This window comes from Portunus trituberculatus, chromosome 44, assembly GCF_017591435.1.
Source record: "Portunus trituberculatus isolate SZX2019 chromosome 44, ASM1759143v1, whole genome shotgun sequence".
Classification (NCBI taxonomy): Eukaryota; Metazoa; Arthropoda; class Malacostraca; order Decapoda; family Portunidae; genus Portunus; species Portunus trituberculatus.
Genome location: NC_059298.1, coordinates 12183283 through 12196080, shown reverse-complemented (window position 1 = coordinate 12196080; position 12798 = coordinate 12183283). Strand labels below are relative to the sequence as shown.

General features: G+C 39.7%; 1 protein-coding gene and 1 long non-coding RNA gene across 2 annotated transcripts in view; one reads left to right on the top strand and one right to left on the bottom strand.

The window, feature by feature from the left end:
* Positions 1-12798, top strand: part of LOC123518565 (microtubule-associated protein futsch-like) — a 97260-nt gene extending 84462 nt beyond the window's left edge. Inside the window, 4 exon segments of the mRNA XM_045279419.1 lie at positions 4894-5182; positions 6231-6877; positions 7298-10869; positions 11308-12798. Of these exon segments, the coding sequence (XP_045135354.1) occupies positions 4894-5182; positions 6231-6877; positions 7298-10869; positions 11308-11349 (4550 nt within the window). The 3' untranslated portion in view covers positions 11350-12798.
* LOC123518566 lies at positions 1503-4963 on the bottom strand. The gene is made up of 3 exons (XR_006678819.1): positions 4842-4963; positions 3973-4080; positions 1503-2249 (listed from the first exon to the last, which is right to left on the bottom strand). It is a non-coding gene; the product is annotated as an uncharacterized LOC123518566 (long non-coding RNA).

Here is a 12798-nt window from a genome sequence, read left to right as displayed (position 1 = left end):
CTCCTCCTCCTCCTCCTCCTCCTCCTCCTCCTCCTCCTCAGTTAACTTCAAACATCTAGTTTTCTTGCAGCCTATTCTTTTTATGCTTCCACATTGTAAAACTCTCGTGTCTTCGGTGCGCGATACTGCCTCTCACCAACAGGCAGTGGAAGTCTGAGTGCTGGCAGGATGGTATTTATCGCATGTGTGCCCCACAAAACTTAACATCTATTAGTTGTCTGTCACACCTGTGTCTGTTCAGTATATCGCGTGTGACGGCTGGCGGCAGCCTACTAGCATTGGCCTCGGGTGTGAAGGTCGATGGCAGAGGAAATACGAGGACAGACAAAAAAAAAAAAAAAAAAAAAAAAAGATCGAAAAGAAAACGAGTAAGAGATTTATTTTCGGAGTAAGTGTGATTCTTAAAGGATGTTTATACTGACTTACTTCCGTTGTGGCTTACTGTGATACCTCATGTATATATTCGTAGTGATGTAAGATCAAGTGAAATGTCGTGCTACGAAGTGTGGTGTACGATTGCATTTATTTATACTTGTTGTAATTTATCTATTCATTAATTTATTAATTGTGAGATTGAGATTTTTCATAAAACAAAAGCCTTATGATATATTCCTCACAGAGGTGGAGTGGAGACAGTGTATACCTCATGCGTCCGTCCTTCTGTCGTTTAAAATGTGTCGCTTAGTCGCTCGCTCTAGCGCTTTTTTTTTTTTTTTTTTTTTTTTTTTTACGTTAAGGCCTATAGCGCCTGTAGGCACACTTGAAGAGTGTATGGGAAGCGCTGTTCAGCTTCCGCCCATTAGTGGCGCAGGCAATTTTATTTATAGTGGTACCCATATTAGGGCCCATATCACCCCGAAGCTCATCTTGGGTGTAACCACCCAGAACCTGGGTATCATGGTGATATGTAGGTAACTTTAAACCACTCGACAAATGGCAATGTGTTTAAGGCTGTACGTGGTGGGATTCGAACCTACGCGTGGACGTCTGCCCGATCCCACGCTCACCACCTTATCCACTACGCCACCGTCTCCCTATTCACTACGGTCGCCTGCAGGTCACCCAGCCAGCCTTTCCCTTACAGAAAGAACTCTGAACTCATACTGATCATCTTATGGTAGAACTTAGACCACACCTCACTCCACAGACCGGGACAGCGACGCCACAATCCCTCGAGTTACACTCCGTACCTATTTACTGCTAGGTGAACAAGGGCTACACGCTAAAAGGCTCTCCCAATTGCCGTGCCGCTCCCGGGACTCGAACCCCAGGAGCCGCCCTAAGCGTGTGCTCGCGCACATTCTTAGGGCGGCTGCCATTAAATCTATGTAGGAAAGTGATCTCTGATTGCAGTTACTTTGAATGTCATGACCAGCTTTAGTCCCGTAGACACGCACTATATTTTTCCCCTTTACTTACTCGATTTCAGTTTACTCTGTGGCGTGAAGCTGTATGAGGATTCACAAAACTATTCTAACTACTTTCACCGTATCATCTTTATTTCATACTGAAACATGGTTATGCGCCCAAAATCGTATTTGTGTATCCTTTGTACAACACTACTCCATGAGAGAAACAAGGCCTTTTCCATAAATGCATATGTAACCAATAGGTTTGGTGATAACGTGAGTGTTCAGGTAAATGCGATGCGTTTATGTGTAGGGTCGAGTGTTGATATCAAGGCTCACCTTGTCTCTACCGGTCTCTGCTTCTATCTTCTGTAATGAACGACATTAGTCTCTTTGACCTTAATACTTGGAGGCAATTTTTGTGTGTCTCGGCTCATGGACATCCGGTAATTGTTGCTTCCGCTGGTGGCGTCCGTACAGGTGTTGGGAGGTTCAGGTAGTGTGCTCAGTCCGGAGGTGGAGAGGGGCAGCCAGTTGCGAGGCAGCCCTGCAGCAGCGGCTGAATCCAGCGTTGCACAGGTAATGTGGGTGATTTGGCTGGAGTGTTTTTCAGCTGGAGGGCAGTGCGCAGATGAGTCTCGATTACTGGTGACATCCGCCGTGCCTCGCCTAGCTAAGCCTGTGTCATAACTGTGGAATCCGGTCCCAGATTAGCAGCTCTGATGCCTTCAAGCCTCCCGCCCGTGATCCCGAACATACTTGAATTAACGAGGCTACCTGGTTCGCAGGGTCACGCTCCTTTATATATATATTCCTTTTCGGTATCCGTCACCTGGACGCCCTCAGTTTGGACTCAGTCGATCGTTGACTGGTGATGGACGTGGTCTGTTGCGTTGTTCACTGCGATAAGAGTAAACAGAAAATTGGTAATAGTAATGATAAATAATGATGATGATGATAATAATAATAATAATAATAATAATAATAATAATAATAATAACAATAATAGTAGTAATAATAGTGATAATTCAGTTTATTGATGATATTATATGTTTGCAGTCCATTTACAATCCATACGAGAAAATCAGTGTGGTGCAAATGGTAACACCCGCTTGTTGGCCAGTGTCTTTTGCACCGGTGAGAAAGAAGAGACTACTTTATTCTTTGTACCTAATTTGGCATTCGGTCAGATAACCAAGGGATTGTCTGCGACTCAGATTTGTTTGGAAAAAAAAAAAAACGGTGAGGAATTTTCAAACTCAATCCAACAAGCGTTAACATTCATGACGGCAGGTGATACGTGGAGCGCATCATTTGGTAGTCGATTGAATACAGGATTAACAGTAGTGTTATTAAAGATATTGTTCAGTAAGGTTGTGAATAATTGATAATAGTAAAATGTCTAATTTCGGTCGCCTTGATCGTATTTGCTTGTTAGGTTTTCCTGGCTACATTTGTAAATAACCGAGATGCTCTCTCTCTCTCTCTCTCTCTCTCTCTCTCTCTCTCTCTCTCTCTCTCTCTCTCACCGGTATTTTTAAATGTTTTTGATGCTCATTTCGAGATTTGCAAAGGTGATTGAACATGGATTTATTGATTTTAAAAGTTTAGACACCGCAGTTCATCGTTATCATGTGATAGTGGAAGAAGAATTCTCCATCAACAAGGAGGAAAAAAAAAAACACGTGAAAACTTAGCCCTTTTCTTTTTATCTGTATGGTCTCTGCTAGTAGTCCTGACCAGACCTCATAGCTTTTAAGAATATGAACTGAACCAGTCAGTGTATCAGTCGACAGATGTATGAAAGTTCCGGGGTAAATGTTTCCTAGGTAACGTTGCGCATCAAAATGGTTCGTTTGCTGTGTCGTTCACTTATTAATGTATTTATTATATGAGCGCGTGTGTGTATACATATGAAATTAGTTGCATCCATGAGGCCACAGCTGTATGTTTAGTCTCACCCCGCCTTGACGCTCGCCAGTGCCAAGCTAGGTTTATGATGTGTGTGTGTGTGTGTGTGTGTGTGTGTGTGTGTGTGTGTGTGTGTGTGTGTTCAATGTTTCACCAACGTCTTATGAATCACCTAGTGTTGTACTCGTGATTGCCAGCTTCACCCTCCCAGTGGCGACTTCTTGTTCATCGATGAGGAATTATGTGCACATCACTGAAAAACAAGACCTATATTATGATGTACAGTTGTAAGTCAAAGTGAATCTCGCCTTGCAGAGAGGCAGTCGCATGTGCGTTTGCTTCCGACGCCTTATGTCATTCGAAATATCTCTCTCTCTCTCTCTCTCTCTCTCTCTCTCTCTCTCTCTCTGAAGGTTATCTTAATCTCATCAAACACGAGACTGTTATTGAGATATGATTTCATAAATGGGACCAGAATGTATTCATCTCACCAACCTGTCCAATCCAGAGCAGGATGAGTAATCGGCAGGAAATCACATAAGTGCATTTTTGTCTAGGAGAGCTGCGCATTGACTATAACAAAGCTATACATCCAAGAGAAAGGATGATTATAACCTCACCATACTCAGATGATAATGAGTTTGTACAAGCTTAAGCAATATGGGACACAAATGTAGTTATTATAGATAGCCAAGTAACCTTCACCGCTCACTTTCATTAGGTTTTGCGTCCTTCTTCCCTTGTATGTCTTTTGATGAGTTGACGTTCCCCTTGCTAAGCTCGACAATTAGTAACTGTTGATTCTCAGTAGATCACAGAACTGCAGGAAGATGCAGAAAATAGTGAGTGAGGGCAAAATAACGCGATTTCATATCAATCATAAGGAGAGGGATTATAGTAGTTAGCAAAGTCAATAGTTACACTACACGCACACACACACACACACACACACAGAGGACCGGGGTTCGATTCCCCGGCTGGGTGGAGATATTTGGGTGTGTCTCCTTTCACGTGTAGCCCCTGTTCACCTAGCAGTGAGTAGGTACGGGATGTAAATCGAGGAGTTGTGATCTTGTTGTCCCGGTGTGTGGTGTGTGCCTGGTCTCAGGCCTATCCGAAGATCGGAAATAATGAGCTCTGAGCTCGTTCCGTAGGGTAACGTCTGGCGGTCTCGTCAGAGACTGCAGCAGATCAAACAGTGAAACACACACTCACACACAGTCTCCGTAACTCCAGATGACCTAGAATCTAGATTTATTTGTTTTGCCGCGCGCGTGTAGACACACACACACACACACACACACACACACACACACACACACACACACACACACACACACACACACACACACTATTATTATTATTACTATTGTTATTATCATTATTATTATTATTATTATTATTATTATTATTATTATCATCATTACTACTACTACTACTACTACTACTACTACTAGTAGTAGTAGTAGTAGTAGTAGTAGTAGTAGTAGTAATACCACCACCTCCACCACCACCACCAACACCAACACTACTACTACTAATAATAATACTGCACACACACACACACACACACACACACACCTTCCACGTGAACCACTTCTATCCTTTGATAAAGCCTTGTTCTTCTCCACAGGTCCGGGGAGTCGGTGCGCCGTGCTCCAGGAGGCCCAGTTCCGACGGGAGGTGGAGCACGAGGGACGGGGGCGTCGCTTGGCACAAGAGATCAAAGGCTTCAATTGGCTCGAGCAAAAGATCAAAAACAACTCTTTGCTCTCATCCCGCGCTGTTCCCTCCACACCAACAACCAGTTCGTCAGGCAAGGAGCTCGAGTCTCCCTCCAAGAGTGTCTCATCCACTCCCACCGCTCCCTCATCTCAATTCACTTTCAGCAGCAAAGACGAAGAACAAGCCAGGAAGAATTCGTAAGTACATAGGAAAAAATTACTCTCTCTCTCTCTCTCTCTCTCTCTCTCTCTCTCTGACATTGCGCATTGTTTTTTTTTTTTTTTTTTTTTGTTTGTTTGTTTGTTTTTGTATTAGTTTTATGTTGTGCATTATCCAGTTAATAGTTCAGCATTATTTGGCTCGATCTTGCGATAGAAGTCATCTCTTGTAGGTCACACACTTCCTTCACGTCATTTGTCACTTTTGTTATTATGTTGCACTCATCACTCGCATGTCTTCTGCTTACATAGTCTTTCTCCATAATGCTCAGGAAATCATCAGTTTTAATGAATTGCCTAATTACTGTCTCCCGCATAAAAAATGTGCTAGATATCACCTTTTTTGTAAATACTCAAGGGTTTGTATTGGTTTCATGCAGTTATTACTGTAACTTGAAACTGCAAGGCTTTCTATTAACCAGCTGTTTAGATCCAAACGTGTATAGTTTGTTACAGTTGTGTATTATTGTTATTATTATCGTTATTATTATTATTATTATTATTATTATTATTATTATTATTATTATTATTATTATTTTCATAATTCTCATTTAAACATATATAGTTTGTTACGGTTCTGTATTATTAGCAGTAGTAGTAGTAGTAGTAGTAGTAGTAGTAGTAGTAGTAGTATTTTCATCATTTTCATAATTGATTATTATTTTTCAATCATCGCAAAGATTTCCATGCTGTATATACATCCTAGTATCTTCCATAATTGCCAGTTTCAACAAGATTGCAGGTCACTCACATCTGTGTATTTCACTAAAACGTAGATTCCAGCTATGTTTGTGAAAATATTTTCCATATATCAATATTTGGTGTCCAGGACAACATTATATTCTTATTCTTGTCCTTGCATGTCCTGGTCCACCAATGGCTGTACTACAAGTCTCAGTTCACTCACTGTTTCCTCTTCATTGTCTTCATTGTACTTTTCTTACTTTCACACAATTACCTTGTTTGTAACATACAGATGTAACTTGCTGCTCTAAGAAGCATAATAAACTATATTATTTTCTTTCAGGTTCAGTGGAAGCAGTAGCAACATTGGATTTAAAAGACATCTTCAGACAGCAGTACCTCCCCTGATACCTTCATCAAAAGTCACAGCCCTTCCTAAGCGACGGCCATCCTTGGGCACCACCACACCACCATGTTCAGCTCCACCAGCTCTCTGTAGTACTACAACTGTACCTAGCATGACTGTTCCAGGTACTTTATATACCTGTGAACCAACTTTGTATAGATCTGGGCATGGAAGAGTTCCACCACCTCTGGAAAAAAGTAGTACAAGTCTTGAACATGCTGAAGGAGATAAGGCAACTCTGTACAGTAGTACCTCTTCTACAAAAGCAACTCTGTATGGAGTGAAGGATAATAGTTTTGAAGCATTATATGATACTGTCAATGTCAATGCTGTGAAATATTATGGTAGTGTAGCTTCTGGTGATATTGATCCTCAGTACAATATTACTACTACTCCACCCATCTGCTTCTATGGCTCAACAAAGTACCAGGAGCCTGACCTTCATCCTGACAAAACTCCACCTACTGGTTCTCATGCAAAGTCTTCAATAATTTCAACACCACAGGACTCAGGTGGCATGACAGATCACCAAGCAGACAAGATATGTTCACCCAAGCCTGATACATGTTCAGCTAGGAATTCAGGTCAGTACAATAGAACACAAGTGTGATTATGTATGTACCTGATTTTCTCTTATGGTATATCTATGATCTGTTATGATATACATCTATAATCTTTTATTAGTTTGGTTTTAGTAGAAAAAACACACTTCTTTATCTGTATTATTCCTTCTTTCTCTTTTCACAAGTGTGAAAAACGGATACTTGTCTCAGGTCATAGTTCTAAAGACATGGGTATACCTTGGCTAGTCTGCAGTCATTTTTGCTAAGGACTTCTGACAGTCAACATTTTTTGTAAAACTTGCCATTTTCAGTGTAGTATCTCAACCATTCCACACTTAATGATGATATATTTATCTAACAATTCAACATCATTGTCAGTAAAAATGTAAGACAGATACATAGTCATATAGCACTGAGTGATATCAACTTGCTGTATTTCAGATTGGTCTGCTCAGCAAGGGTCAAGTCCAAACAGCCAGCATTCTGGATGCTCAGCTGGTCCTCACAGTCCTCAACGATTTTCTCACAAGCAAACACTCCTCAGACGGGCATTCCAGGAGATGATGAAAAGTGATTCCAACAATTCATCCACAGAGCAAACAAAGGAAAAAGAAAGTGTGATACAAAGTAACCCTACAAAGACTGAAATGAACATGGCAGATGAATCAAAAAGTAAAGAAATGGAAACACCAGGCTCCACCACTGCTCAGTCATCATCAGAAAGAACATCATCTGTAGATATTAAAAGTATAAAATCTCAGTGTCCTGATATTACTCCATCTCTATCACTAAGTAAGTGGCCATCAGAACCAACTGAGAGTCACATCTTTTCATATTCTCCAAAGTCAATAGCAACACCAATTAATTCAGAGAAAGATGTGATTGATCCAGTTTGTACTGAAAACAAAATATCAACTTCTTCAACAAACATACAAGAAGGTGCAGAAAATGTTGCCAGTAAGATAGATCTCAATAAAAAAATAGTGATGACAGAAAATAATCCAAACATTAAAGAAAATGACAGTGATAAGCAGACTTCATTGGGAAAAATCAATAATGATAAGAATATGAAAATTCCAGAAAATTCTAAAGATCTGCAAAGTGATGTTATTGACTGCATAGGGAGTGAATCTGGTGATATTGATATGAAAGTCTTAAAAGAAGAGATTTGTTATAAAGGTGATGGCAAAAGTCAGGAGGATGCTGAAGTACAGCCAAGGTTGCTTCTTTCTGTACTATATAAAGAACTAATGAAAACACGACAGGAAGTAGAAAAATTGCGAAAAGTACAAGAGTTGATGCTGACAGAAAAAGAAGAAAAGAAGGAAGATGGAGGTGAACAGAGCAGTGAGACCAAGATAGAGTGTGAGAAAGCAGATGAAAATTCACATAGTAATGAAAGAAATTCAGAAAAGAGAAAGGACCATGAAAGCAGTGATGTAGAATTAAAAATTGATGATGATGATGAATGTCACTTCCATGAGAGTAAAAGATCAAAAATTAGTATACGCAGTGACCTTTTGCCAAGAGAAGACAATGTTGATCTTGATACTACCTCCCATAATACTTCAGTTTCACAAAAAATCATCTCTCATTCACACCAAATCTCTTCAGCCACACTCAAAAACCTAACTCAGGTTCAGTCCAATTTGGAAATTTCTATGACTTCTTTAAAGGGTTCATCTGTACCTGAGACTAGTCATGCATCACAAGTAAATCCTGCCATGCCAGCTGTTAGTCCTGGCTTATCAAGTAGTATTGCAATCTCACCTAATACAACCACTCCCCTACTTAGAGGACACTCAAGTGCAAGTCCAGGAGTGTCAAGTCCAGGAATACCAAGGTCTAGCCCAGGGATACCAAGACCTAGTCCTCCTATTACAAGAACAAGTCCTGGAATAACAAAATCTAATAGTGGAAGCATCATTGTCAGTCCAGGAGGTTCGATTAGTCCTGCAATGCCAAGTAGCAGTCCTGGAATAGCAAGGAATAGTCCAGGAGTTCCACAAAATAGTCCTGGAGTACTAAGAATGAGTCCAGGACTTCCAAGGATACATTGTGGGATACCAAGGATTAGTCCTGGGGGACCTTTGGTTAGTCCTGTGGCACTAGTAGTCAGTCCTGCAACGTCAGTAATTAGTCCTGGAGCACCAATGGCCAGTCCTGGGGCACCAATGGCCAGTCCTGGGGTACCAATGGCCAGTCCTGGAGCACCTATGGCCAGTCCTGGAGCACCAATGACCAGTCCTGGGAGACCAATGGCCAGTCCTGGGAGACCAATGGCCAGTCCTGGGAGACCAATAGCCAGTCCTGGGGTATCAGTGGTCAGTCCTGGTTCGTCAAGAAATGGCCTAGGATTAATAAGAAATGACTCAGAAGTAACTATTGTCAATCCTGGAATACTTCATATGAGCCCTAGTTCAAGTCAAGGGAATGTGTTCAGTACACCAACAAACCCATCATCAGCAGAAGACCTTCATATGTCTTATAGTGATCCAGCTGTTACCACTGCTCAGCCAAAGGTGACAACTATACAAACTGTTACTAGCCCTGTAGTACCAGTTCCCAGATTTCCTCAGATTCCTATCACAAGTACAGCAGTTCCTGTTATTAGTCCAACTGGAGGGAAAAGAAATCCAATCACTTCAAAAATCGATCAAGCAGCAACTACATCATTGAAAAAGACAACTACTCCCCTAACAAACATGAGTCCAACCAAGTTACGCTCTGTATTCGGAATATCCAATTCTGAGGTAGAGCTCATGCCTGTATCAGTTGAACCAAAGCAGACTCTTCATGAACCTCAGCCTCGGACATTCTTAAACCTGATTGAAGACCAGCATCATCAAACAACAGAAATGCCTCTTCTCCTCAGTGCTGTACAGGGAGTTCACCAAGAGAGTGGCTCCAAAAATGTTGAGTCGTCATCTAGTCATGGAGCAGTGCCTTTCCACAGTCTTGCAGGTCATGAGGATCTTAAGAGGATAAGTAAAGCCCACCAGTATCCAGGGGAAATTAAACGACATGCTCTTTCCACTTCTGATCTCCCAGACCATGCATCATCTGCCTGCAAGCAACCTCCTCCACTCAAGCCAGCAACCACCTTACTCAGAAGACATTCAGATAATATGGACATTCATTCAGCGATGCACCATCATGCTATGTATGGTGGCACACGCAAAAACTCCACAAGTTCTCTTCATTCTTCTGCTGCAGTAGCAGAACATAAAAATGCAAATGCAGCACATCCATTTAATCATCCTCAGTACAGCCCTACACAATATCCCTTACCAAATCCAAGAGGAAGAAGAAATACTGATACAAACTCTACAGAAAGGAATCGAGGATATCAGCAGGCTGTGTCCATGGGAATGCAACACCAGTTTCCACATTTACCCTCTGGATCATCAGTAATGAGAAGCCTTGGACCAGACAAAGCTACTATTTTTCCTATAACACCAACTATGCCTGCAGCAATTCGTCCCTTCAGGCCCTCAGCTCTACCTCCTGCCACTCGAGCTCAGCTAGAACAGTTGCAGAATGAAAACTTTTATCGAACAAATTTCTCATTTTTTGAGAAAATCAGAGAAAAATTTGCTCAACCTTGTGACAATGGCATCAGTGCCATGGATAGATTACAGGCATCTACAGCAAATGTAGAAAAGCCCATGCAACCACAAACCTTTGCACCTCGAGTTCTAGTTCGAGAATCTATTCCAGAAGCTCATACACCAACAACCTCATACACAACAATGCATTTTCCAAATCAAAACCAACCAGCACATAATGTTATGCCCAGCCACCAGAATCACTTCTCAACTAACATGCATTCTGGTCCAAGTCTTCAGCACTTAGCTCAAGCTAGACTTCACAATCAAGCAACTTCCAGCATGCAACGTGTTAACAGTTCAAGTTTGAGAAGTGGAGAGAAGTTGTGTTTCCACTGTTCTCAACAAGCTCGATTCATATGCTCTGGATGCAAGAAAGCTTGGTACTGCTCAGAACAATGTCAGGTAAGGGTAACTACCATGAAGTTTTACCTTTTAGAATATCTAGCCAAACATCCTTTACTGCAATTTGTTCTAAATAATTGCAATCAAGTCTTTTCAAGTGAAACTTAACTTAAATAGCTACAAGGCAGAATGGAGAGGATGTGCCAGCATTATTAATGTTTAACACAAGGTTTACTATCCCTTGTCACATTGATAAAGACAAGTAATGTTCAACTGCACACTCAAAACAAGTCACTTAGATTCATCAGCAAATTTGTGTGTTCTTACTTGCATCTTTTAGTTCATTTATTTGCCTTGATTGATAAACAGTTCATTGCTGACAATACTTTCATCTGCTTAGGATTTATAGTGCTATTCAACAATGCAAGTTCCCTGCATTTGAGTACATGAAGCTTTTCCTTCCTTGATGTGTGTTAACTTTTATTTTCTTCTTTTCAGCGTGAACATTGGAGCGTCCATAGTTCTGCTTGTGTTTTATGATTTGAAGTACGTGTGTGATGTGCAGACTCATGTACATGTGTTAATTTATGTATTTCATGCATAAGTTTTGAGTAAAATTTCATTTTATTTAAAACAATGTGCAGATAACTTTTTTAAATGAATGTTATATATGAATTAAAGCTTCTGTGATATGTATGCACCAAGAACTAACACAGTTGTTCACATGAATGCACAACAGGTGATTTGAATGAAGTCTATAGATATCCAGTACAGGTTATATAGGTACTGTGTATCATGATTTATGACATAACCCAAAATCTTCATGGCTTCATTAGAAGGTTGTGTATTGTAGCAAGTATATTATCATTTTGAAAATATTCTTACATCAACAGTTTTTCTTATTTGTCCTCTCTTTTTTTTTTTTTTCTTTTTCTTTTTTACATTGACAATTTATTGCTCATTTCAACAACATTAAACAATGGTCACAAAATTGGTATCATTTCAGTATATCTTGTATTCTTTTTTTCCTGTTAATCATGACAAAATTTATTCTATGTATTGGTGTTAAATTCTGAAATGATCAAGACAAAAGACATGCAAATTCATTATGAATTCATTGTTCATTAACCTACAGTATGAATAAAAGATGAGAAATGAGTATGGTAAGTATTTGAATTTTGTAAAGTTATGGAGTTATTATCTTGTAATAATCATGTTTAAAAGTAGACTTCATATAACACCTAAGTAGTACATACATTCTACAGCAGTGTACAGGTTTTCCTTGCATCATTACAAAGCAATAATACACTTGGTTCAGTACATGTTGCCCTTGTGCATTCTAAATGTAGTCATGTCTTTAGTTGTGAAATGTTATTTATAACATTAATTTTTAATGATCAATGAAAGTTTCATACCTATAACTCAAAATCCCAAGTCTTGTTTCATTGATACAGAAATTTCATAAATGTACTATTTTTTGTAATCCATTTTTCTATTGAAATTAGACTTTAAGATAGAGTTTTATATATGTAATGTAAGATGTTAATATTTAAGCATTATTTGTTATTATATCTGATATTGGGACAGAAAACTCTTTGCTTTCCTTAGCTATGTAATATTTGAGCAGTTTGAAAATTCAGTGCCATATCCTCCATTATTTTTATATTCATGTTATTTATTTTCTCAGTCAAAAAGAGCTGTAACCTGGAGGTGCACACACACTGAGCTAAACATATCTTAGTATATAAGGTGTGATATTTTTATAACTTTCTTACTGTTGACTGTACATATTGACTTATCATTGTAGTACAAGAATTTTAGACCTTTGTGTACCTATAAGTACAGTAAAAAAGTGTACGCAAGTTTTCTGTAAAGAAGTTAGATATGGAGAAGACAATAAATGTTGAGTGTTTGTTTATCTCTACTCATGAGTGAAATGAATGAAAGCCATGCAAACTATCATGTAGAAATAAAGAAATACCAATTGCA